The 25,039-nt window shown below is 46.1% G+C and overlaps 1 protein-coding gene across 1 annotated transcript in view; it reads left to right on the top strand.

Moving 5' to 3' along the window:
• SFI1 (SFI1 centrin binding protein) overlaps positions 1–25,039 on the top strand; it is a 597,461-nt gene that overhangs the window by 228,885 nt on the left and 343,537 nt on the right. The window contains exons 12-15 of the mRNA XM_086942824.1: positions 6,718–6,815; positions 15,876–15,942; positions 18,736–18,866; positions 19,212–19,293. Coding sequence (XP_086798950.1) covers positions 6,718–6,815; positions 15,876–15,942; positions 18,736–18,866; positions 19,212–19,293 — 378 coding nt within the window. The remainder of the gene's footprint in view (positions 1–6,717; positions 6,816–15,875; positions 15,943–18,735; positions 18,867–19,211; positions 19,294–25,039) is intronic.

The raw sequence follows: 25,039 nt of genomic DNA, 5'->3' as shown, positions 1-25,039 counted from the left end.
GTCCCTGGGGCGCTGCGGTCCTCCCTACCGGAAACAACTGAATTGAAATCCCCGCCCATAACAAGAATACCCTCAGGGAGTCCCAACACTATTCTTCCCAAATCAGCAAAGGTAATTGTCTGTAAACCCGGTGGAACATACACAGAAGTAATGAGATCGTCTTCCCCTCCCACCTACCCGTGATGGCGGCATAGCGTCCCCTGTTTTCAACAATTGTCATCTAACTCCAGGGGGAGGGAACTCCTGACTAGGATACCCGCCACCCTAGGTCCGGGTAGAAGCTGACCGTGGCGTTCTCAAACTTAGAGGGGCCACCTGCCCGTGATGCCTGGAGGATAGCGTCTCTATCCCTAAAATTAAAAATTCTGGCGATTATAGTCCGTGGAGGGGCGCCCGGTTTCTGTCTCCCACCCGGCACTCTGTGCGCACGTTCCACTGCAAAAAAGTTGCTAAGGCCTTTGGGGGCAAGGTGGTTCAAAATGAGATCTTCCACGAGGAGGTCTGTGGTCAACTCGGTCGACTTCTCAGGGACCCCAATGATACGAACGTTGTTGCGCCTTGCCCGACTTTCAAAATCCTCCAGTTGGCGGGCAAAGAGGTCGTTGGAGGACCGCAGATTACGAACCTCTGTTTGCAAGTCGGACACATCGGTCGTGAGGCTGGAGGTCTTCAAATCTAGAGACTTGACCCTTTCGTTGTTCTTCGATAGATCTGTCCTGATCAGGTTGACATTGATTGCCACCGTGTCGAGCTTTAGGGCCAATGTCTCATACTGGTCTTCATGCTAGCAATGGCGCACATGACATCACGTAGGGTCAAATCATCCAATGCAGCCGAGCCATCTCCCGCCTCTTCCAGAGACCTACTTGCACCACCGGGGGTCCCTTTAGGCTGGGTATAGCGGTCCATAATGTTCGATTGGATGGTGCCCCCTCGGTGTGTGCTTTTGGTCTTCCGCTTCTCGCTGTCTGGTTTGCCCGCCATGTTGAATAGTGCGCCCCGGAGGGGCCTCTGAGACCTGATGAAAATGACTCCTCACAATTCAGCCCCAGGAAAGTCTGAATGTGGGCCTCAGCAGGCAACCACACGACCAGGAGATCTAGACAGCCTGCGCCAAGTATAGTTGCGAGGTCTAGACCGTGGGCTGCCGAAGTTGGGCGGTGGTAGGCTGAGGTAGAGAAATCCAAAAACGAAACCGAAAGTCCACCCAGGGGCGCAAGCCAATTCCCGCTGGCCGTTGTTGTTCAACTACCACCTGGGCACCACGGTGACTCGAGTCCCAGGCTGTTCCATGGAGCAGGCCACTAAAATTCGGAGTGGCGTAAGTTCGGCTCCCGGCGTCCAAATCGATTTCTGAAAACAGCTATGAAGTCAGCTGGGTTGTGTCTTCAATAACCCGTTGTCGTTATCAGGATTAGTTGCCGGATATATGCAGGAGGCGGCGAGGGTCTCGGGAGCCCTGTGCTCACGCGACCATCTTGGATGCGCGATAAGCTCCTCCCCCAGTGTTGAATTTGTTGACCTCCTAGTCTGATGCTCTTTTTGTTCTTATGGAATTATATAGGTATGTATAAGTCCTCATCTAATTTACACCCTGATTTTTGTTCTGTCTGGTATACCTTGCGGTGAAATTTGCCAACTGGATACCGCTTTTTGAGATTTCCATGGATTAGGTTGCTCTTTATCTTGTCTTCCTCTGCAAAGTGTGGTCTTAAGTGTCTGCTGTTGGCAAGGTTTCACTTTCCTGTTGGTTCTTTCAGGATTATGGTAGTAACAGCCTCTCAGGATACTTTTGGTCACAGCTAGCATTACCTTGATGCTAAGTCAACCATGTCGTTTATTGAGGGTGCAATCTTTTTTTGTTTCTTCCTCCCTTTTCTGTTGTATAGGTATCTTGGGTTGGTTTTTTTTCAGTTTCATTATTTCTATACGTGTAAATGGTATATATACATAGGCATATGTATATCTGTGTTAATGCATATTTAGACATTGCTCTGCTATATAAGAATGCAAGAGATAGATTCTATTTTTGTGAATCTTACTATGAGATGCAATTTGCTTTTTTCTTTGCTGTATGTTTTATGTATGGCGGTATGGCATACTTTGTAGGTTTATCTGTGTGTGTGTGTGTATATATATATTCACTGAAAAAACCATAGGTTTCACACCAGTTATAGTTACCTGGAAGTTTTACTGACATAAAACCATTGAAATTCCACGTTATAGTTAGTTGGACTCACTATAACTTGCGCGTGTAATGCACTGCTGATGACGTCACATATTACATCACTCATGACATGGTCAGTGACATCACTCGTGAAATCACTGATGACACCATCCAGTGAATGTGTGTCTTTCTAAAAATAAATATGTTTTATATATGTATATGTAAAGGTCGATGGAAGAATAAATGTTTAAATAAGTGTCTCAATGGATGTTTTAAAAAAAAAAATGATTGGTTAACTGGCTTATTAAGTGTATCTTAGTGAATACATATATTAGCGAGTATTGTTTAAATATTTAAATTTTTGTATCAGTGTTTCACTTTGTGTATAAGTGGCTGCATGGGTTGGTGAGTAGCTACATGTGTGTGTATATGTGTTATTAGATGTTTTTTTTAGTATCAGTATGAGTGTCTGTATGGTTTGGTGGGAGTGTTACTTAGCACATAGATGAATCAATGACTAACTCACTGTTTGTATGTGTTTTGAAGACAGCATATGTGCAGGACTGTATGGGTGGAAGAGTGTGTATATGTGTGTGTTAGTGAGTGAATGACTGTCTCACTAGTGTCTTTATGAGTAACTACATATGTTTTAATCTAGTATATGTGAGTATTGATGTATATAAGTGAGTATATATGAGAGTGAGAGATTGATAGAGTTCCTGTTTAAAAAAGTATGTGTTTCTATTAGTGATTGTTTGAGAGTAAGTATGTGTAAGTTTCCTTAGAAGTAATGTGCTAGTGTATGTATAGCTGTATATGCAAATAAATGGATGTTCAATAGTTTATTTGCATGTGTGAGTAACTTTTGGAAGACTGTCGGTGTGTTAACGGATGTAAAGGTGTCTCACTACATATGATAAGTGAGTATATGTATGAATGACTATATAGAATTGTTGATGAATGAGTGGATGTGTATATAAATGGTGGAATTACTGAATTGGTTGTAGTAACTGGTATAGGTATCTCCACTTTTTTATAAATGTTAGTTTCTATTTTTGAATATGTGTTTCAAGGGTTACATTACACTGAAAGGAGGTCTGTCACTCTGTCACAAGGATGGAGTCATCAGTGATGTCATGAGTGATGTCACTGACCATGTCATGAGTGATGTAATATGTGACGTCATCAGCAGTGCATTACACGTGCAAGTTATAGTGAGTCCAACTAACTATAACGTGGAATTTCAATGGTTTAATGTCAGTAAAATTTCCAGGTAACTATAACTGGTGGGAAACCTATGGTTTTTTCAGTGAATTTAATAGGTTTTTTAAATGCTAATTCCTAACTATAACTGGTGTGAAACCTATGGTTTTTTCAGTGAATTTCATAGGTTTTTTAAATGCTAATTCCTAACTATAAATCTCACTTTATAAGTAAGACTGTTAACGCTCTAGTTGTTCTTTAGAACACTCTGGTACATTCTATCATTGGGCTATAGTTGGGCTACATATGGCTGATATTTGGGCTACATTTGTATTTTTTTGTCTCTGGTGGCCATCTTTGGGCTACATTGGGCTACATTGGGCTACATTTGGGCTACATTTGGGCTCTAACATATATATAGCCCAATGTAGCACAATATATATTTTTTTCAAAGTTAATTTTCGTAAAAACCACTTGAGTATAGCAAAGGCACATCGGGCTACCAGTCCCTACAATTTTTCCCATTTTTTTTTTTGCCTTGGAGCGCTCCCGGTGAGCGTACTCGTTTGAAGCGCCCCGGTGCGCGAACCGGGAAGCGTCCCGTTAGCGTAAATGTCGCGAACGAAAACATGATCGTGACGTATCGCGTAGCCGCGTCCGTGTGATACGCACGGCGTAAACGCACCCGGAAGCATTCGACGCGCTTACGCGACGCGCCCCTGGGCGCGCCCCGGGACGCGCCCCGGGGCGCCTAGCGTAAGCGCGTCTGGTCATGTGACCTGAAAATAACACTTTTGATTGGTTCACAACAGTTTTGTTTTCCAAATGATGAAAGACCCCACCTTTTTTCCTCATTTTCACTTTGTTGTTTGAGTGAAGTAGACCTGCATTCTGTAAGAAATGGCTTCACTGGTAGCAGCTGCAGGTGCATCTGCACCACCACCACCACCTCCACCACCACCACAAGGACCACCACAAGACTACATTGGTGGTCATGAAGAAGAGGAGGACGAAGAGGAGCAGGAGGAGAGGCAATATCTGTCTGAGGACAATCCCCCATACAAACCCAAAGAACATTTTATTTGGGAGTTTTTCAAAATGCCAAGGGGTGCCAAAAAAGTAAATGCAGCAAAGGTGACTTGCCTCATCTGTGACCAAGAACTGTCAAGAGGGAACCCAAACAGGAAATATTCGTTTGGGAACCACACAATGATAAGGCATATGCAGAGGAAGCACCCAAACAATTATTCAAGAGCAGAAGTCAGGTAACTGACCAAGAACCCTCCCCATCCTTCAACTTCAGGCACCTCCAACCAACCCACTCCATCGGGTGCAGAGGCTAGGGAGATGGTCCCTAATGTCCAAACCAAGTTTTCAAAATTTAAATTTATTTGCATATATTGCAACAAAACTATATCTTATGGTGAGCAGAGCATCACTTTACTTAATCGAGCTGCAGACAACCATCACTGCAGCAAGCAACCTTAATTTTTTTCTATTTTTTTGCTCCAGTTGAGCTGTTTGCAATTCCCTGTCTTTTGTTTCACCCCAGAAAAACTACAAAAAAAATATAAAATTGTTCTGAAAATACCCCCCAAATTTTTTTTTCCAAAACCCCCAAAAAAAATATAAAACAACAAAAAGAAAAAAAAAACAGTTCTTTTCAGAACTACCTCCCATTTATATAAAATGACTTACATTTTTAAACTCTGCCATTCTCTTTTCTCCCCGGTGCGCTCCCCGGTGCGCGTACCCCCGCGCAAATCGAATTCTTTTTTTTTTTTTTGCCCAGCGGGACCCTTTTATAGCCACCACATCAAACCTAGGGGGTCAGGGGGGGTCTACCCTGCCCCCTTATGGTCAATTCCCCCTTTGTTTTGGCCACCTCTTGTGTCTCGATCCTACCGAGACACAAGATGGCGGCCGCTCCTGACTGTTTCGAATGTTTACAGACACCCAAGAACCAATCAGCTTTCTGCGCGCAAGTCGCTTGGCGCACCCGGAGCGCGTACCGGGGCGCGCTTATAGATATATATATTTTTTTTAACCTAAATTACTCAAAATCCACTGTAGCACATATCTTGAGACATAGCAAAGGCACATCGGGCTACCAGTCCCTACAATTTTGCCAAATTTAGTGTAAATCCATTCAGCCGTTCGGGCTAAAAGTGAGGTTGACCGCCCTATGGAAATTAACATGGGGAAAACGCGTTTTGGGACCCCCCTTTTATCTCGGCCCCCGCCTGACGCATCCCCCCCAAACTTTCAGGGAAGGACCGGAGCTCGACAAGGCCATTTTGAGGAAATTTTCAGGCAGATTCGTCAACCGGCGCCAAAGTTATTCCAAATAGAATTTTGAGATTTAACATTGAAAAAAATCCTAACTATAACTACCTACTGGCGACCGCCAGTAGGTAATATATGTACATATATATGTGTAAATATGTATGCGTGTATATTTATGTGTTATTGGTATTGATCTATATATATGTGGTGCACAGGCTATATAGATTTGAGCATATTTGATAAATATTTATAGCAGATTCATAACTACATAATTTCCATCTTTCAGTCTCTATGGGCTCTATGTGTTGTGTGACCCTAGTATGGTGTTACTTTGTCTAATGTTTTTTTTTTCCAAGGACAGGCTTTGATTTGCATCAGTCCTTGTACTTGGTTTGGTCCTCCCGATATTGTGAGGAATGTTTATTCATCTTGGTTCTAATGTGGATGTGTTATGAAAGCACTTTTTTCTGAATTTCTGAGGACAGGTTTCCCTCAAATACTTCTTTGCTGGCGAAGGGAACTGTAGTTTACATGGCCCATCTAGTCCATAGGCTGACTTCAACCTTTGGAAGTCATGTACTACTGTTCTACTGTTTACCGTTGTGTTCTGTCACAGTATTATCCCGCTACCAAACCTATACAACCTCCCTTGAGATACTTCTCTTAACTCCTGTTCCATCCCATTCCTAACCTGTCTGGGTTAGTCATCCCTAGTGGTTCAACACTCAAATCTGTGCTTGTAGTAGCACATGTTACTGTTTGATCTCTGTAGAGAACTAGAACACCACTTTAACTAAGAACACGTTAGAAAAGTTGGGATGTAATAAGGAGTGGGACATGTAGTTGCAATAATGCTAGACAGCGCTATGTACAATTGTTTTTCCACAATTATGTTACACAAACTAACAATTTGAGGCACATAGAACTGAAAGTGAATGGAATGCAATCCTGTGGGTCCCCTAGCAGTCCAGTCTCTGCCTTCTCGATTCCCTTCTTTAATCTGCTTCTTTTCTGGTATTTCTTTCTGTACATCACATTGTTTCTGTTGTTACTTCCTTTAGTTGCTACAGAGGTTCTGGAACTGTTGGAAGAGACGGTTGGATGAAGTGGAGGAAAATCAGCAACTGTTGCTCACTTCGAAGGCTCATGCTCACTACAGGTAGTACAGTGGTAACAGTGACCAAAATTCTGTGTTCATCTGTGCTTGAAAGAAGCTGGCAGTGTTAGGGCTATGGATACATTTGCAACTGGTTGTGTGAGGAAGAGCGTTGCAGTAACTCACAATGTAAAGGTTTGCAGTTTGAGAGCTGAAAAAGCAACTGTACACGTCTGTTAACACACTTGCAGTGTGGGGCCAGAGTTGCAGGATGCAAAGCTGTAGGAAGTCTGGTGGTATGAGGACTGAAAAGGCAGTGAGCAGAGCTGCATGAAGTCTGAGGGCTGAAAAAGCAGGGAGTAGTGCTCTATGAAGATGAGAGGTGCAGAGGTAAGGAGGGTGCCCTGTGACTGGAAGCGTTGCAGAGAGAGAGCTTTTGGAAGACAGGCGGATGGATGGACAGAAATCTGTGGCAGTTGTACTATTGTACTAGATGATGAGTGGCAGTCTTGAGTATTTGAGCGCGGTATAAATCCATTATAACATAACAGTGTGAAGACTGAAGACGCTGGTGCAATGCTGCATGAAGACAGATAGTGTGAGGACTAGAGCAGTATAAAGTTGTGCTGTATGAAGATTGGCAGAGTGGGTCTGTAAATTAAGCGGGTAGGGTATGCGAAGACTCACAATGTGAGGGCTTAAGATCCTGGACTTTGCGCTATGGAAACTGGCGGAATGAGAGCTGGAGGGAGCAGTGCTCAGTATACTGCCTACAGGTGCAAAGGATTGACATGCAGAAAGCAGTGCTGTTTCAACATTTTCAAAGAGAGGACTAAGGTAACGTAGACTGTGCTGTTGGAAGTTAGCCATTGTCAGGGACAGATATGTGGTGAACACTGTAGTGCAATGGCAGACCGAAGGACTAATATGCATTTGGGCTGTGGTACATGGAGTGGCCAAAGATACAGTGGTGGTAAGTATTGTATGGGTAGTAGTGGAGTGAGGGTTTGAGATGGCGGGAGCAGTGCTTCATACTGATCAGCAGTTGAAGGTGCAGTTAGTATTTGAAGGTCTGGCAGTGTGAGGGTTTGAAAGGCAGCTAGGAGGGTATGAAACCAGCAGTGTAGCGGGCGGGCACAGTTTGGGTACTGTGAGGCCTGGACCTAGTGAGTAGGGAAGTTTGAAGACTTGCAGTGTGAGACATTTTGAGGCATTTTGGAGCATATAAAGATCGTTGGTTTGGGGGATTTGGCATGCTGTTGGCAGTGTGAGGGCTGGTGATGGGGATGCTTGAAGAGGCTGTTATTGTGAGAGTTTGAGATGCAGTTAGCACTGCTAGTTGAAGAACTGGCAGTGTGATGGCTGGAGATGGGGATGCTTGACGAGGCTGTTATTGTGAGAGTTCGAGATGCAGTTAGCACTTCCAGTTGAAGATTTGGCAGTGTGAGGGCTGGAGATAGTTATTGGGTGTGACGGCCCGGTACACAGTGAAGTACTGAATTTAAGACTTGATATAAGGGCTAGATCTGCAGAAAGCAGTGCTGTATGAACACCAGCAGGGTGAGTACTTCGAAGCCAGTGAACTGGTGTGGGTAAACTGCCAGTGAAAGGGTTGCAAATGCACTGGGTAGTGGTGCGTGAATACTCACCATTTGAGGGCTGACTATATAGTTGTACAATGATCTATGAACACTGGCATTGTAGACATTGAGCAGCAATGCTGTGTAAAGGATGGCATTGTGAGGGATGGAGATGTGGTGAATACTGTTGTGCGAAGGCAGACCGAAGGAGTAATATGCATTTGGGCTGTGGTATACGGAGTGGATGAAGGTATTGTGTTCAGTCATGAACGGATAGTAGTGGAATGAGGGTTGGAGATGGAGGGAGCATTGCTTCATTCAGGTCAGCAGTGCGAGGGTTAAAGGTGCAGTTAGTGTTTGAAGGAGCATACAAAGATCTTTGGTTTGGCGATTGGTCATGCTGTTGGCAGTGTGAGGGCTGGTAATGGAGGGTTATTGTGAGAGTTTGAGATGCAGTTTTCACTGTTAGTTGAAGATCTGGCAGTGTGAGGGCTGGAGAAACAGTTTATAGGTGTGAGGACCTCATATACAGTGAAGTACTGAATGTAAGAGTTGATATGAGGGCTAGATCTACAGAAAGCAGTGCTGTATGAACACCAGCAGGGAGAGGACTTTGAAGCCAGTAAACTGGTGTGGGTAAACGGCCAGTGAAAGGGTTGCAAATGCACTGGGCAGTGGTGCGTTAATACTCACCATTTGAGGGCTGAATATATCGTTGTACAATGATCTATGAAGACTGGCATTGTAGACATAGAGCAGCAGTGCTGTGTGTAGGGTGGCATTGTGAGGGATGGAGATGCAATGTGTAGTGATTTATGGATACTCTCATTTTGACCGCTAGTGCTTAAGGGAGCAATTCTTCATATATAATGCTTTTCTATATAGTGTGTGAGCGGTGGTGATGCAGTGATATATGAAAGAATGTGCTGTTGGAGCATTGGCAGTGTCGGTCTGGGAGAGACTGATTTGCATATGGCCATGTCTGAACTGGGGTGGCAGAGTGGGCTAAAGAACGGTGATGGATTAAACCCAGATTAGTTGACTGGGGGTGAGTGCTTGTATTGTCAACGCTCCGTCCATCATTTCCTTTGGTTTTTCTTTGTTCGCCATAAGTTGGCAGGGTATGCTCAGACGTGAGTCCCTTGCTCACTTTGCCACTGGATTCAAGCAAGCCGGGCTGAAGACGGCTGAAATGCCAGAAACCGGTCCTCGATGCTTGTTTCCGGTCCAGGGAAGGCTTGGCAGTTCGGGCTGGACTGTTCCCATGAGGCACAGGGTCAGACTGATTTGCATATGGCCATGTCTGAACTGGGGTGGCAGAGTGGGCTAAAGAACAGTGATGGATTAAACCCAGATCAGTTGACTGGGGGTGAGTGCTTGTATTGTCAACGCTCCGTCCATCATTTCCTTTGATTTTTCTTTGTTCGCCATAAGTTGGCAGGGTATGCTCAGGCGTGAGTCCCTTGCTCACTTTGCCACTGGATTCAAACAAGCCGGGCTGAAGACTGCTGAAATGCCAGAAATCGGTCCTCGGTAGCTTGTTTCCAGTCCAGGGAAAGCATGGCTTGGCAGTTCGGGCTGGACTGTTCCCATGAGGCACAGGGTCAGACTGATTTGCATATGGCCATGTCTGAACTGGGGTGGCAGAGTGGGCTAAAGAACGGTGATGGATTAAACTCAGATCAGTTGACTGGGGGTGAGTGCTTGTATTGTCAACGCTCCGTCCATCATTTCTTTTGGTTTTTCTTTGTTCGCACACGTTCGCTAGACAATACTGCCTGGACAGACCAGTCCGGAGAGAAGGCTTTTTCAGCCGTTCTGTTCTCCAGGACTTTCTGGTGTGATCATTGGTTCGCAGACCCACCACCGGGGTTGGTATTGCTGGGATATCTATTCTAAGGTAAGGAATCTAACACTAACCTGTTTTTTTCAGATGCACAAGTTTCTTACTTTTAGTAATGATATATCTGTAAGAAACAGTAGTTAGTGTTAGATTCTTTACCGCCCCACCCATCCTCCCCGTTCTCCGAACCGATATCTAGGGTTGAGGCATCCCTTTCAGGGCCCTAGTTTCATGGCACCAGTGTCGGTTTTTATCATGGCTCTGCGTTTCTGGCGCGGAAAAGCTGTGTATAAGAACTGACGTCAGCGCGTGAGGGCGGGGTCTAAGTACTCCGACGACGTCCTCCCGGCGCCAACGACGGCCGCGGAGCCGCAGACGACGCCTACCGACGTGCAGGGGTATTGCTACGCAAAACTTTCCGGATCCAGTCTGACGCCTGGGGATTTTCTAAGGTAAGGAATCTAACACTAACTACTGTTTCTTACAGATATATTGTTACCGAAGGTAAGTAACTTGTGCATCAAGCTCGACGTCGGAGATAACGTTGTGACGTGGAGCAACAAAAATAGAAGACAGACTAAACTCGAGATGTAATCAAAAATTAGTGAAAGAACGATCAAAATGATCCAACTCGATGCTCGCGAACAGAGAGTCCGTTTGTACGAACATATGAGCGTTGAAACCTGAATGGCAGCTCCAAAGTGGATACGCCCGAATTTGCTGCTAGGGGAACGTGATAACTCTCTCACATGGAGTTACCCGAATTATTAGTTCTGAAAAGGAATCACGATGCAAATGGTGAATTATGAACATAATGAGCATTATGAGCATAGAGTTGGATCATTTTGATCGTTCCGTCACCAATTTTTTGTTTACATCTCGAGTTTAGTCTGTCTTCTCTTTTTTTTAAAAAAAAATTTGAAAACCTTTATTTGTGTAGATGGTTGCATTCAAATACGGGCCTACAACCCAGAGGCCGGCCACGGAACAAACTGGAAAGCACCAATGTCAATAAAAAGTACGGAGTGGTTACGCAATACCACACAATGCTGCGAGTCCATAATGCTAACTGAGTGCAACCCCCCGGCACAGGATCACAGAAGGTTAATTTTTTTATTTTTTATTAAAGAATAAAGGATCGGTTGTATAATAAGCGTCCTGGTGCGCATGGCGGGGAACAGAACCAACAACATTATAATAGGGAATCCATAGATCTATCATCAGAATAGTCCAAAGCGTTCAAGCAATAGATGCCCTTGCAATTCTTCTTCAGTCAGTGTCCACCCGCAACCTCATGTGCCCAAAGACAAGCAGAACATCACTCTCATGAAAATCAAATTAGCAGTGAGACGGATAAAGTTGCAATCATTATACAGCCCAACCCGGAGAGTAAAAGAAAACGAAAATACTAGAAAAAAGGGAAAGGGGACTCCACGTTGCTGTACCCGCCCCACGGCGATAATGGCGATCAACAATCCAGACAGCAAACCTTCTTAGGGGCGGGGCGGCTAAGTCAGGATAAGCAGAACCTGAAAGTACCATATTATATAGGAATACCCAAACCTCCCCCCCAGGCACTCACCCCGCGGGAATCACGCACAGTCATGGAGACCCAAGAAAAGGACACAAAAGAGCCATAGAAACAAGTAACTATCTAATAGACCCCAATCCACCAGCCCCACCCTGCACCCCTGCAGAAGGCTATGGCCTACCCCTCCCAGCAGCGTGCCTGTCGCCCTAAACATTAACCCGAAATATAGAATGAGATAATCTAGGGAAAGGGACGAAAACAGAGAAAAAGGGAAAAAGGAAAGCCAGGGGGGAGGATACCATGTAACAAGGCGCACGGCCCCCACCCCCCGCCCATACAAACAATTAGTGCAGCCCAAAACGAAACTGGCATGTTTTTCAGGTAGCCATACATAGTAAGGATTCGGCAAATTATCTCAATTTGGGGCAGTCCATAACTCCGTGCACCGAACAGCAGTCCTCAGGATTAAAAACCGGGGCTCACCCCAGTCCTTTCTTAGCTATCGCCACGATGTATGTCGAAGTAGCGGGCATAAAACAAAGCGGAGAGAAAAGGCCGTGGAGCAGCCGCCGAACGGCCAATGGAAGCAACCCATAAGATCTCCTCCGCCGACTGTAATGCAAAAGCTGTTTACGGCAGTTATGTACATCAGTGTCAATGATCCCCAGCAAATCTTCCCAGCGGTGAACCAAGACATCGCTACCCCCACTGAGGAGCGGGAAACAAACAGCCACCACCTCGGGCCCATCAGCATCTCTGAGGGACGGCCCGGGAGCAATGGCGGTTACCACATTGTCTTGCACACAAGAATCCCGGGCTAAGGTCACTTGCCAAATCTGCAGCGCTCGTCGGACGTCGCCAATCGTGGGTTCACGCTCCCCAGTGCAGGCCCCATCACAGTACAGAGGTACAGCATTGACATCCCGGGGCGTTCCACAGCACACGACATCAGTCGCCATTTTGCGATTACCGCGCCGTCTTTTTGGAACCAACTCCTGGGGCGGGCTCACAAGCAGGGCCCCCACGGGATCCCCTCAAGCATCCAAACAGCAACCTCGATGCAAAGATGAGGGCCACAAAAAGAGGGGGACCCGCCGGCGCCACCGCTCCGCTGGAGGCACTCTCCACCACCGAGCGATGAGATTCGGAATGGCCGGGCAGGGCAACAAGGGGGGGAGCCCACACACAACTTGCCGCACCTCACCTCTGGACCACCGGACGGTAGTCCCAGGCGCGTTCAGTTGCCTCCGGCTTTTTCGCACAACGGCCTCCTCCGGCCGGTCTCCAACCTCTACCCGAGGCCGCCACCGACACCGTCTCGCCGGCTACTCGCTGAAGGCAAGGCCCCGGTCTCCACACCACGGAGGCCGCACTTCCTGGGAGGACGCCGCTGCTAACCCACTGAACGCCGGAGCCACCAGGATGGGTGGTAAGTATCAGCAGACCTTCATCTATAAAATTTTATCGTTTTTGGGCAGGATGGGCGGCCGGCGGAGCCGAGCTACCGTGCGGCCATCACGATGTCGAGCTTGACTCCTCCCCCCTGTCTTCTATTTTTGTTGCTCCACGTCACCGCGTCATCTCCGACGTCGAGCTTGATTGTTTTAATCTATGACGGGGATCAAGAAAGCGTCCTGCGAGGGAAGAGATTTTCTTTACTAATAGTGCGGTCGGGTCGCGGAATATGTGAGCAGCACCTTGTATTTAAGGTAATATCAAGATGCCTGATTGTGTCAGTTTACTGTTTCCGTGAAGTAAATGTGGATGTATTAAAGTGACGTTCGGATTCTTACTCTGTAGGTTTGAAAGCGGGAGGATAGCCATTGAAAAAATTCAGAATTAAAAACACGAAGGAATAGGTCAGAAGGTCACAAAGAAAAAAGGTCAGTGGTATGGTCCTTGATAAACTTATTACTCACAGTTGACAGCTTATGTGTTGTGTGATAAAAGGCAGAGGAAGTTTTTTTACTTCATTTTATTCAATGTTGGGTTTGTTGTCATTACAGCGCCAGCGTGATTTTTTCACATTTGTGATGGTGAGTCTAGGTGACCCCACGCTCACTAAGTGGTGAGCTAAGATTCTCACGCAAATTTGTTGGTAATAGTGACTGGGTAGCAGGAAAGATAGTTATTTGATGTTTTGCATTCTCAGGTGTTCCACACCCTTGTCAGTTTTAACCGGCTTCTTAAAAACAATAGCTGGACCAGTATTCACAGAGCCGGTATGTGCTCTTTTGAAATTCGTGATTAGCACAATCATTTGCAATAAGTCCACAAGCATGGCATTTTTACAATCATTTTCAATGTTTTTTTTTGCCTTACGTTGCCTTTTAGATACTCTGTAGTACCTGTCTGCGCCGAGACAGTAAGTGCTGATTTTCTGAATACACTCTCAAAGCACTATGGTGAAGGGTGCATGACGTATTTGTGAACCACATGAATGTTTTTCCCATGAAAGAATGGGACCGTTCGCAATGTGCATTATTTGAATTGTTTTCCTTTCCTTCTTCACAGAATACCCCTGATGAAGGGACTAAGTGTCCCAAAATGCATTGGGTTCTGCAATCGCTATACAGAAAAGTCTGTTATATCTACTTTTGTTATAGTGCAGTGTATTTGCATGTAAATAGGAATAAGTAAATATTTGATGCTGACATGTGTATTGTTCAAAATTGAACAGAATAATTATTATTAAACGCATATGTAGAGCCTATACTATATAATTTGGTTGTGCGTGTTGTAGCCCTAGTTGTCGTTTCGGGACTAGGCCACTTCCTAATGTTATGAGTCTAGCCACACCTAGGGCCTAGTGGGATTACTTGAACGGCCAGGTCTTCGGCTTCTTCTGGAATTCAAGAAGTGAGTAGGAGGCTCTTATGTATTGCGTCAGGTTGTTCCATGCTGTAGGAGAAGGCTCGACCACCGATCTGATTTTCTGTATGCATTGGATTTGTGCAAGTAGGAGTCCAGGCGAGTGGAGGTGTGTGGAAGGTCTGTGTAAGCTGATGCGATCATTGAGGTATGCTGGGCCAGTGTTTTGTAGTGCCTTGACAGAGTGCCTTGAAAGTATGAGACTTTCAGTGTAAGGTCTGAAGTTGCAGAAAGCAGTGCTGAGTTCTGGAAGTCAGGTTGGAGGTGAAACCCATGTTGCTCTATGACTACTGGCAAGGTGAATGTTGGAGATGCTGTGAGCAGTAAAGATTGAATACTGGCAGCATGTGCGCAGTGCTGTATGAGACTAATAGTGTTACAGCTGGAGACTGTGATTGAAACACTATGAAGACTGTTGGTAAGGTTTAGATATGCAGTGAGTGTTTATGAGACGGGCTACCATGGGCCTCCATTTGTCCAGAGTGGTGCTGTAAGAAGATATATACTGTGAGTGCTGGGTGAACTGTCAGTGGTGCTGTTTGAATACTGGCAGTGTGAGAGCTGAAGATTAAGCAAGTAGTACTGTGTGAGACAGGCAGTGTCGTAGCTGGAGAGTCAGTGAACGACGCTGTGTGAAGACTGCCAGTAAGGTTTTGCTATACAGTGAGTGGTCCTTTATGAGGCTGGTAGTGTAAGGGCTGGAGTTGTAGAGAGTAGTTCTGTATGAAGATGGACACTGTGAGGTATGAAACGCTTCATATATACTGGGAGTTAGGGTTAAAGATAGATTAAGCTGTACTGTGCGAGTCATTCACTATGAGGTGTAAAGTTACAGAGAGCAGTGCTGTTTGAATACTGACAGTGTGAGGGCTGTGGATTGTGATAGTCCTCCTGTATGAGAGAGACATTCTAATGGCTGGAGACTCGGTGAGCGAACGTGTTTGAAGGCTTCCAGTAAGGTTCTGATATTTAGTGAGTTACTCTTTAAAAGACTGGCGGTATCCAACTTGGACTTTTAGACATTGCTGTTGTCTGAAGACTGGAAGCGCGAGTCATGTGATGCAGTGAAAATTGTGATGGCTGCAGATGACTTCGGATGGTATTGTATGAATACTGATAAAGTGAAGATTGGAGAGACAGTGAGTGGTTCTATACAAAGACCTGAGTGGGGTAGCTGTTAAGAGAGTGCCACAGCTGCTGAATTTGAATCAATCCAAATAGTGATCATGAAGAACAGGCCCTGTTTGGAGAAGAGTGTAAGTGCGACATTTCACCAAAGCATGCCTTTTTAATTTCAGGAATGTGTTGTTGTGTCACTCTGTCCGGACCTGGCTGCAGTATGTCCACTGGAGGCGGCACAGACAGGTAAGGAGAGCCAGTAAGGGAAATGGAGTAAGCAGCTCTATTAGGCGGATGCCTCATTTTACATGAATGTACACTTTGTCACACAACAATGACGTTAGATCCCTGGTTAGAACTGTGTGTAGACACTCTATCATTGTCCGTCTGAGGGTGTCTTTGTCATCTGGTGGTGGACTGTAATCTACTTTTATAATTGAATCAAAAAATGACGGTGGGGGTTAAGCCAGGTATGCACAAGGGTATATTCACACAATTATTATATTCAAACAATTTTTGTTTCTCCTATCGCACTCAACTCCTTGTGGTTCGCCGTCCAAGCCACAGAAATGTCCCAAAATTGAAATAAACAAAGAAGGAGTGCCCCAAATCAATTAAAAAGATTTTTCAGTCCAATGCTGCAATCCATAAGTTCTTTATTTCCTGCTTGTTCCAGTTTTTCAGGTTTATCCAACAGAACGAAATATATGTTCACAATCAAAAATGTCCACGTTTCATAGGTCCTGAGATGATAATCACATATGAGACAGCCTACGCGTTTCGTCCTAGTCGGACATCATCAGGGCTTCAATATCTTATGATCCAAATTCAATACGGAAAATATCCTAATAATACGCAGTTCAATCACTTCTACCATTGATTAGCTTCAGTCAGTTCTCAATGGCGTATGTATCATTCATAGTACTTCTGATAATCAGTCAGGTTCCCAGCTTTACCCCAAGTCGCAATTCAGTCTTCAAGAGCTTGCTTCCCAGGGTAACGGTTTTTCATTTATTCAAAAACGCACCAATTGTCTTGCTAATATTCAAGCGATGTAGATCCCGACATCCTGTTACAGCGACACGCCCGACCATGATAAATCAGTGTCTGGTGCGTTTTTTCAACAACTCCCTTCGACTCGGTCTGGTCCCCGACTCCTTTAAGACCGCCGAAGTGGTACCAATCCTAAAGAAGCCTAATGCCGATCCGTCTCTGATGAGTAACTTTCATCCTATCTCCCTCCTTCCTTTCCTTAGTAAAGTTTTGGAGGCCCATATCACTAACTTTTTGAGCTCCTTCATCGTACATACCCAGTTCCATGATTCCCAACAGGCTGGTTTTAGACCTGTCCATTCGACTGAGTCAGTCATACTCTCAGTGATGGAGGAGCTGCGGAGAGGGCAGACCTCAAGATTAGCCATGCCTTGGTGCTCTTGGATTTGTCGGCTGCTTTTGACACAGTCGACCATGATATTCTGGTTGGCCGTGTCAGAGATGCCGGCATCCAGGGGCCAACCCTTGAGTGGGTTCGCTCCTTTTTAAGCAATCGGCACCAGGCAGTTCGCTCAGGGTTCTTCCCTTTCTCCCCTCCTTTTTAATTTGTACCTCACTCCCCTTATTCGTTCTTTACGTGGTAGCAATGTCACCGCATTCAATTATGCGGATGACATTCAGTTGGTTTTTGACATTGATTCCTCTGACCAATCCATTCACAACTTTCAGTCCACCTTGTGCCTTATCAGTGATTGGATGGGAGAAAATCATCTAAAGCTCAACCCAACAAGACCGAGTTGGTCTTGATCGGGGGCGCCTCCAGGCCTTGGAGTTCCAACTTCTGGCCTTCGTGTCTTGGCTCTCCTCCTCGCCCTGTCGACTCTGCTAAGGACCTATTTGTAAGGACCTCTCGATGAAGCCCGATGTAAGGACCTCTCGATGAAGCCCCATATTAATGCTGTGATCTCTTCTACCTTTCTCTACCTTCGAAAGATCCGCAAAATATCTCGCTTCCTCACTACAGAGGCCCTTACCCTGGCCCTTCTGGCTCTCGTAATCTCCAGGATCGATTACGCTAACTCCGTCTATGTCCGAATTCCTGCATACCAGCTGAACCGTTTGCAGCTGGTACAGAACCAGGCTGCGAGATTAATTTTTCATCAGCCCAGACACCACCATGTTCGTCCCCTGCTTAAAACCCTTCACTGGCTCCCGGTGGCCAAACGCTGTGAATTTAAATTAGGTTGCATCACCTTTAAAGCCTTGGCCTGGTTTTTATTTCTTCTCTCCTTCACCACTAACTCCCATCGCGCAACCTTCGTTCCTCCCATCTCGCCCTCCTCACGACTCCCACTTTTAAGCGCAAAAAGCATGGTGGCCTCAGATTTTCGTTTCTCTCCCCCTCGCGCTGGAATGCACTCCCTCTGTAGCTCAGACTTACCACTTCTTATGCCCATTTTAGGTCCCTCCTGGAAACTTTCTTGTTCTGTAAAACTTATGACTAAAAACTCCTTCTCTCTGTTGCCTTGACTTCTGACTGTCCGTCCTCTTTTGCTCACAGCGCCATGAAACCGTTGGGTGTAAGTGCGCTTTACAAGAATTTTAACATAACATAACACACATGCTTTCTCATTTAGGAAATAAACCTCTCCCACTTGGAATATGTGTGGGTTGCAAAGTGACTTTGGTAGATCACCACCAGTCCCTGAAGAGATTGAGAATCATTTTCCAAAAGGTTTTCCATTCATTTATGGAATAGGCTCACCTGTAGTTTGTTCCTGTTCTCTCTGTCCAGTGACTTCTACCTCAGAGGTCAACTGGTTGCATTCCCTGATTTATGAGCTCACTATGGGGGTTGGGAAGACCCACCTTATGTGGCTCATAAATGCACATTCATTTATTACTCCTTTCCTATTAGTTTGGGGAAAACATCTTTAAATCACTGCCTGCTTCTTGGCATGTCTGTATGGCTGTGTCCTTAAATGTTGTAGTTGGGTTTGATTTCATGAGTGATCCAAGATTAATTCTCGACTCTCCATTGTTCAGATTCAATATCACAAGGCAGATAATCATTTTGAGGAGACTTGGAAGCCTCGATGCTTCCGGGCCTTGAAGAGATTCCGGTTTCAACACCAGCAATGGAGAGAGATGCAAGTGCGAGCACATCATTTTCATAGGTAAGACTGTATATTGCTATGGTTGAGAGCTTGTTTTCAGTTCAATATAGTGGTTAGTTGGAACAAATTTGCCTTTGGGAGTCTTCCTATCCTAGAAGCCAGACTAGTAGGTGAGGACTGGAGAAACAGAAGAAACCAGGATCTGGGTAGTGAGGGTGGTGTTGATGGGTCTCTGGCTTTGAACAATTCCAGCTGGTGAGGTGAAGCCAGCAATGACACTTAATGATGAGTTTCTAGAAAAAGGATGTTTTATGTTTTTGTATTTACAGTGTGAAGGCATATGTTTCTGCTTCAGTAGCTCTCTTGCACTGGTATGTGTCCTTCAACATGGTCTTGTTCCTGCAGATGCTTGATACAAAAGCGGACCTTCAGTTTCTGGTGGCAGGAGATGGTACAACAGCGAGAAAACCATCTGGCACAAAGAATGGTAAATATTTGTAATTTCCTGCAAGAATTAATGTAAACTCATCTCCACTATTCAGCAAAATACTTTTTCCACACATACATATATTTAGCAATTTGTTCACTAAATTCTGTTGTTCCTGGAGAGCTCAGCCATCGGTTTAGTGATTTGTGAGCTTTGAAGAGTTCCCTTCGGGTTAAGTCTACCTACGCGCTCTAGGAACAGTTCATTAAATGACATTGTCTTTTCCAGTGGACCCTTTGGCATCATGTACAAAGAAGTTCAAATACCTCTGCCGTACTTTTCTGCATATGCATTCCTGTTCCCAACTTATATAGATTAACCCTTATCCATATGAAGCAAATCATGTAGGACCATCCTGTCATGTTTTGAAGAAGCCGTGCTGGCATGAATGGACCGGTTTATTCGGTATTGTCTTGTGTGCTTGGAGAGTTGTTGCTGTTCATCAGACATGTGTTGCCTGCATGGAGAGGCAACATGAAGGGAGCAGTTGCGGTGGTGCTATCCTGTCTACATCGAGATTTGTGTTAATATGAAGTCACCAGTTAATGCTTTACAATCATCTCTGCATGGAGCGACATTGCTAACGTAATAGAAGCACTTCATACAGTGCCGTCCTGCCATGATGAAGAATAATTTCTAGTATAAATGGGGTCGTTCATCCTGTCTGCATCAGCAGGTAGTGTAGTCATGAATTGTACAGTTCATGCAGTGCCATTTAAGCTTTTTTGAAATAGTGGCTGGATGTCTGAAGCAGTTTATGTAGTACCATTCAGACCCGAGAGCAGAGGACGGCCCGGGACCAGGGTTCGATTCCCGGTGCGGCAGGTTTCTGGACCAGGATCAGCGGACTCGATAATTCTCTCGCCTCGGTGCCCACTCTGATCAGCGATCACACTCGGCAACTCTGGGCATTAGCTTGCCTCATCTTCACTAACGGCCCCACCAGACCGCCGGGGATGCCTGGTCTCACCCTGGAGATACCCATTAAGGGACCATCTCTCAGGGAAGCCCCAGGAAGCGGTCGAAGCGCCTTGGGACCCTACGGGTAAGTAGTGCGCTATATAAATGCCTATACATACATACTATCCCATCATTATTATATACATTGCCTAAACACTTTATACTTTACTTGCAGAATCTCCAGGGTAGTTTTTCCCTCTCCCCATCGTCCACCACCACTCAGTCCTATTAGAGTGTATCTGCATCTTTCAGGTTTGCGTAAGCCCTGTTTGGTTCCCAAAAGGCTCTCGGCCATGCTTAGGGTGCACCTAGTTACTATATTCTTCAATCATCTTATTGCAGTACTCCATATCCTTTAGCCATACTTTATCAGTAGGGTCACTAGGGCTCATCCAACACATCACAACTTGCCTCTTGACCAATAAAATTGCCATAGATGTGAACATGCACAGCCCACCAAGTGTATCTGCAGTAAATGCCAGCAAGGTCTCCTCTGGTGAGGGACTTGCATCTATTTCTAACATCTCTGCCAATATAGAAAAAGCTTTTCCCCAATATTAAAACACAACAGAGTTGTTCCAAGCTATACGTAAAAATACTGCATTTACCGCCTTGCATTTTTTTTTAGAGTTCACCATACTTTCAGGTGTAAATTGGGCAATACGCTCTGGGGTGTACCACGGTTGAAAAGAAAGAATTGAAAATGCACATGCTTATGTCTGTAGTTGATAGTATACCTTTAACCTAAGCATAGCAATACCTCCAGGATTTCCCCAAGATTTCCCCCATCCCACAATTCAGCATCCTGCTCCCATCTTGCATTGTATACAGGGAAAGTCGTGGAACACAGCACCCTTTTCTACAAATATGACATTGTTTTAGCCATGTCTTCCCTTTGAATTGTTTTGGCCAAAATGTTCAGCTCTACTGGGGGTTGAGTAAGTCCAGGAGTATCACTCTAGCCTCATGTCTTATTTGATGATATATCAATATCACTATTGCATTATTCTTTCCGTTGTCCTTTAATACTTAGTTTGAAGGTGTCCCCCGGGAATATGTCGCCTAGTACAGCCATACTTATTTTCTTTAATATTTTGACCATAGATTATTCAAGCATCGGTGAAAGGAAGGGGTTGGTATGTACTGATAGAAGACTTAAATTTACCTCCAAACTGTATGGAAATTATTAAACAAGCAAGACGTCCCACCACCAGAGCCTGTTATGCAGCAAAGTGGAAAAGGTTTGCTGTATACTGTAACAGTAACAACATCAACCCTCTGGACGCATCTACACAAAATATTATTTGCTACTTACTACACTTACAGCAATGTAACCTTGCTTATACCTCCATTAGAGTACATCTTGTAGCTATAGCAGCATACCTACAAAACAGGCAACATTTATCTCTGTTTAAGATACCCCAATCAAGGCCTTCATGGAAGGCCTCAAGAGAGTTATTCCACCAAGACTTCTACCTTCTCCAGTCTGGAACCTCAACATAGTACTCACCAGACTAATGGGACCACCTTTTGAACCTATGCATAGGTGTGAAATACAATTTCTTACATGGAAGGTGGCTTTCCTTATAGCCATTACCTCCCTCAGGAGAGTGAGTGAGTTACAGGCATTAACAATACAAGAACCATTTCTACAGTTACACCAGAATAAAGTGGTTCTTAGAACAAACCCAAAGTTCTTGCCTAAAGTAATTTCAGCATTCCACATCAATCAGCCAGTTGAACTACCAGTCTTTTTTCCAAAGCCACAGACGGTAGCCGAGAGGGCCCTACATACACTAGATGTCAAAAGGGCAATATTATATTACATAGAAAGAACACAAACTTTGAGAAAAACTAAACAACTGTTTGTAGCGTTTTCCCCAACACATAAAGGCAACCCTATATCTAAAGCAGGGATTGCCAGGTGGATTGTTAAATGTATACAGATATGTTACATAAAGGCAAAAAGAACACTAACTGTTCCCCCTAGAGCTCATTCTACACGCAAACTAGGGGCATCTATGGCATTCTTAGGGAACATTCCCCTATATGACATATGCAAAGCAGCAACCTGGTCTACACCGCATACCTTCACAAAACACTACTCTGTTGATGTGAAGGCAAGACAACAAGCAAATGTGGGCCAGGCTGTATTAAAAACTTTATTTCAAACTGTTGCAACAGACACTGGTGACCACCGCTAGGGAGGTAACTGCTGTGTAATCTATTCATAATGTACCATCTGCAGCCCATATGCCTCGAACGGAATATGCTACTTACCAGTATGCATCTGTTCTTGGCATAGAGGGCTGCAGAGTGGTACATGCCCTCTCTGCCTCCCCGGAAACCTGTGTCTGTTCCAACATTATCTTATTTAGATACACTTACATGGGCATCTCTTTCTGTATTCTATCATACTACTCCATCTAACCCTATTATGGCAAAACAATCTAAGGATGGAGCCGATGCCCATGCGCACTGTCACCCAAGGGAGGAGTCACCAGCCTCGTGACTACAAAAGACTACTCCAAGAGAAAAACAAGTGCAATCATCCGAGCCCAACACCAGATGGCGATCTATTCACAATGTACCACTCTGCAGCCCTCTATGCCAAGAACAGATGCATACTGGTAAGTAGCATATTCCTTATTGCGCAGTGAGCTAAAAACATTATTTGGCACTGTTCTTACAGAAGGTAAAGTGTTCGTTACAGCATGTAGTTTAAATTGAATTTACAGTGAAGAAAATTGATTTAACAAATCAAACATGCGTGAACGTAGAATGTCAAATACATTATTTGTTGGCCTTTACGATGCAGTATCTCACAGCAATTGAAGCAGTACAGATAACATACTGTAAGAAGAGGTTTTAAATACAGTCTGATGGGAAATGCATTCACTCAAAGGCAGAGCTGGTGTCTTAAATCCTCTACAATCACATCATCAAGCAGGCTCGTCATCAAGGGCTTTGACACAGGGACAGTGGATGTCAAGAGGACAAAAAAACTTCAGCTAATTGACACTGCATATCTGATAGCGACTACTAGCCGCAGATTCCTTCACATAGAATTATCGCCAGACATGAGACTGGATCTGGAAAACTTTTTGCCACAGCATCCCTGCGCGCCGGGGGGACAGCATCTCACGACTCCGCCCAGGCGTCGTCCACGTACGTGACATCAGCGAGGTCACATAAGTCCCGCCCCGGTGCGCCTACGTCAGTTTTTTCCTTTTCCCCGTGCAGCGCGGATCCGGATCGTGTTCTGGGCCTGTTTAGGCCTTTCCCCTTTCGCTATTGCGTGTGTGTGGGAACAGTGTATGGATGCCTTCGGGTTTTAAGACGTGCTCGTCTTGTGGACGCCTAATGTCAGCGACGGACCCTCACCCCATCTGTATTCGGAAGGTTCTCGAATGCGCTGCCTCCCTCGGCGACAGTGTCCTTCTCCCAGATCGCAAAAGCGTCGCCTACCTGTCTGTAAGTGTTGCAGTTTGTCCCCGAGGGTCGGCTTCCAGCCTTTCGGGGGCATGGGCTCTCCGCGGGTGGTGAGGCCCGCATGTCGTCCCCTTATCTGCCGTTTCCCGGTGTGGCCAGAGCCCAGATGGAGACATACGCGGCGGCTTTGCAAGCCTTGCTGGCTTCTCCCCCTCCTGGGACGTCGGCGGAATCCCTTGCAGTGTGCGGGGCCCTCCGTGGCTTCTCTGGCGCCGACAGGCTCAGATCCAGGTTTGGAGTATGTGGTGCGGCCCTTTGGGGTTCCCTCTTTCGGACAACGGCACCTCTGCTTCACCGCATACTCCTGCGGGAGTCCCTGTGGTGTCGCAGGAGGCCGCCGGGGCTCAGGACGCACCCCCGAGCCCCTCTCGGTCCTCTGGACAGGCAGCGGCCTTGTCCGCGGCGACGCCGCTATGGTGCCAACGGCTGCTGGCCCTGGCGACGCCACAGAGGTCGGCGGAGGGCCCCTTTCGCCCCGTCAGAGGTCGAGGCTGGCGGGGGACTCCTCGTCCCTCCCTGGGTTCCTCTCGTCCCTCCATGCAGGCGGCTGCCTCGTCGGGGGTCGGTCGGCACCATTCCTTCGCCTTCCTGGCTCCGGCCCAGGCCTGGTCTCCAGCACTGTGCTACATGTCGGAGGCCGCCCGGCGTCTCCTGGCGCTGGACGACGACGACGTCCTGGCCTAAGATTGCAGACTCTACGGAGCCTGGCCGACGTCAGGTGGTTGACTCTTCTTCGGACGCCTCCTCTTCTCCAGAGGTTCGATGTTTGCTGGTGTCATCCTCGCCAGATACGGGCCGCCGCGTCGGTACTTTTTCTCCGACATCGTCTAAGGCCGGCTCCTCCCCGTCTCTGCGGCCGCGATCTTCACCAGAGGAGCCGCAGGTTCCCCACTCCTTGGTCCCTCTTCCTTCTCTCCGGACCTGGCCCTTCCCTCCTCCGGTGGGCTTGGGGGATGGCCGCAGCCTTCCCCGAACGAGGAGCTGCTTATTTTGCACATGGGTGACCCTGCTAACCATTTCCCCACAGATCATCTTCTGGAGGTTCTCCATCAGGGCTCTGGTGGCAGAGAGCTGTTGCTCCCCTTCGAGGGTTCTCTCCATTCTTCACTCTTGGGGACTTGGGGCCATCCTGCCACGGGGGATCCGGTGCCCCAACATCTTCTGCATCGCCACCAACCGGCGCCGCGTGATCCGGTGTGTCTTTCCCTTCACCCCTCAGCCAGAGGCCCCTGCCGCCGCTGCTATCTCCCCCATCAAGGGAGGCCCGCTGGCAGGACTCCGTGGGGCACAATAT

This window comes from Lissotriton vulgaris, chromosome 11, assembly GCF_964263255.1.
Source record: "Lissotriton vulgaris chromosome 11, aLisVul1.2, whole genome shotgun sequence".
In the NCBI taxonomy this organism is placed as follows: domain Eukaryota; kingdom Metazoa; phylum Chordata; class Amphibia; order Caudata; family Salamandridae; genus Lissotriton; species Lissotriton vulgaris.
The sequence above is the reverse complement of the archived record's forward strand: the minus strand, read 5'-3'. Positions and strand labels throughout refer to the sequence as shown.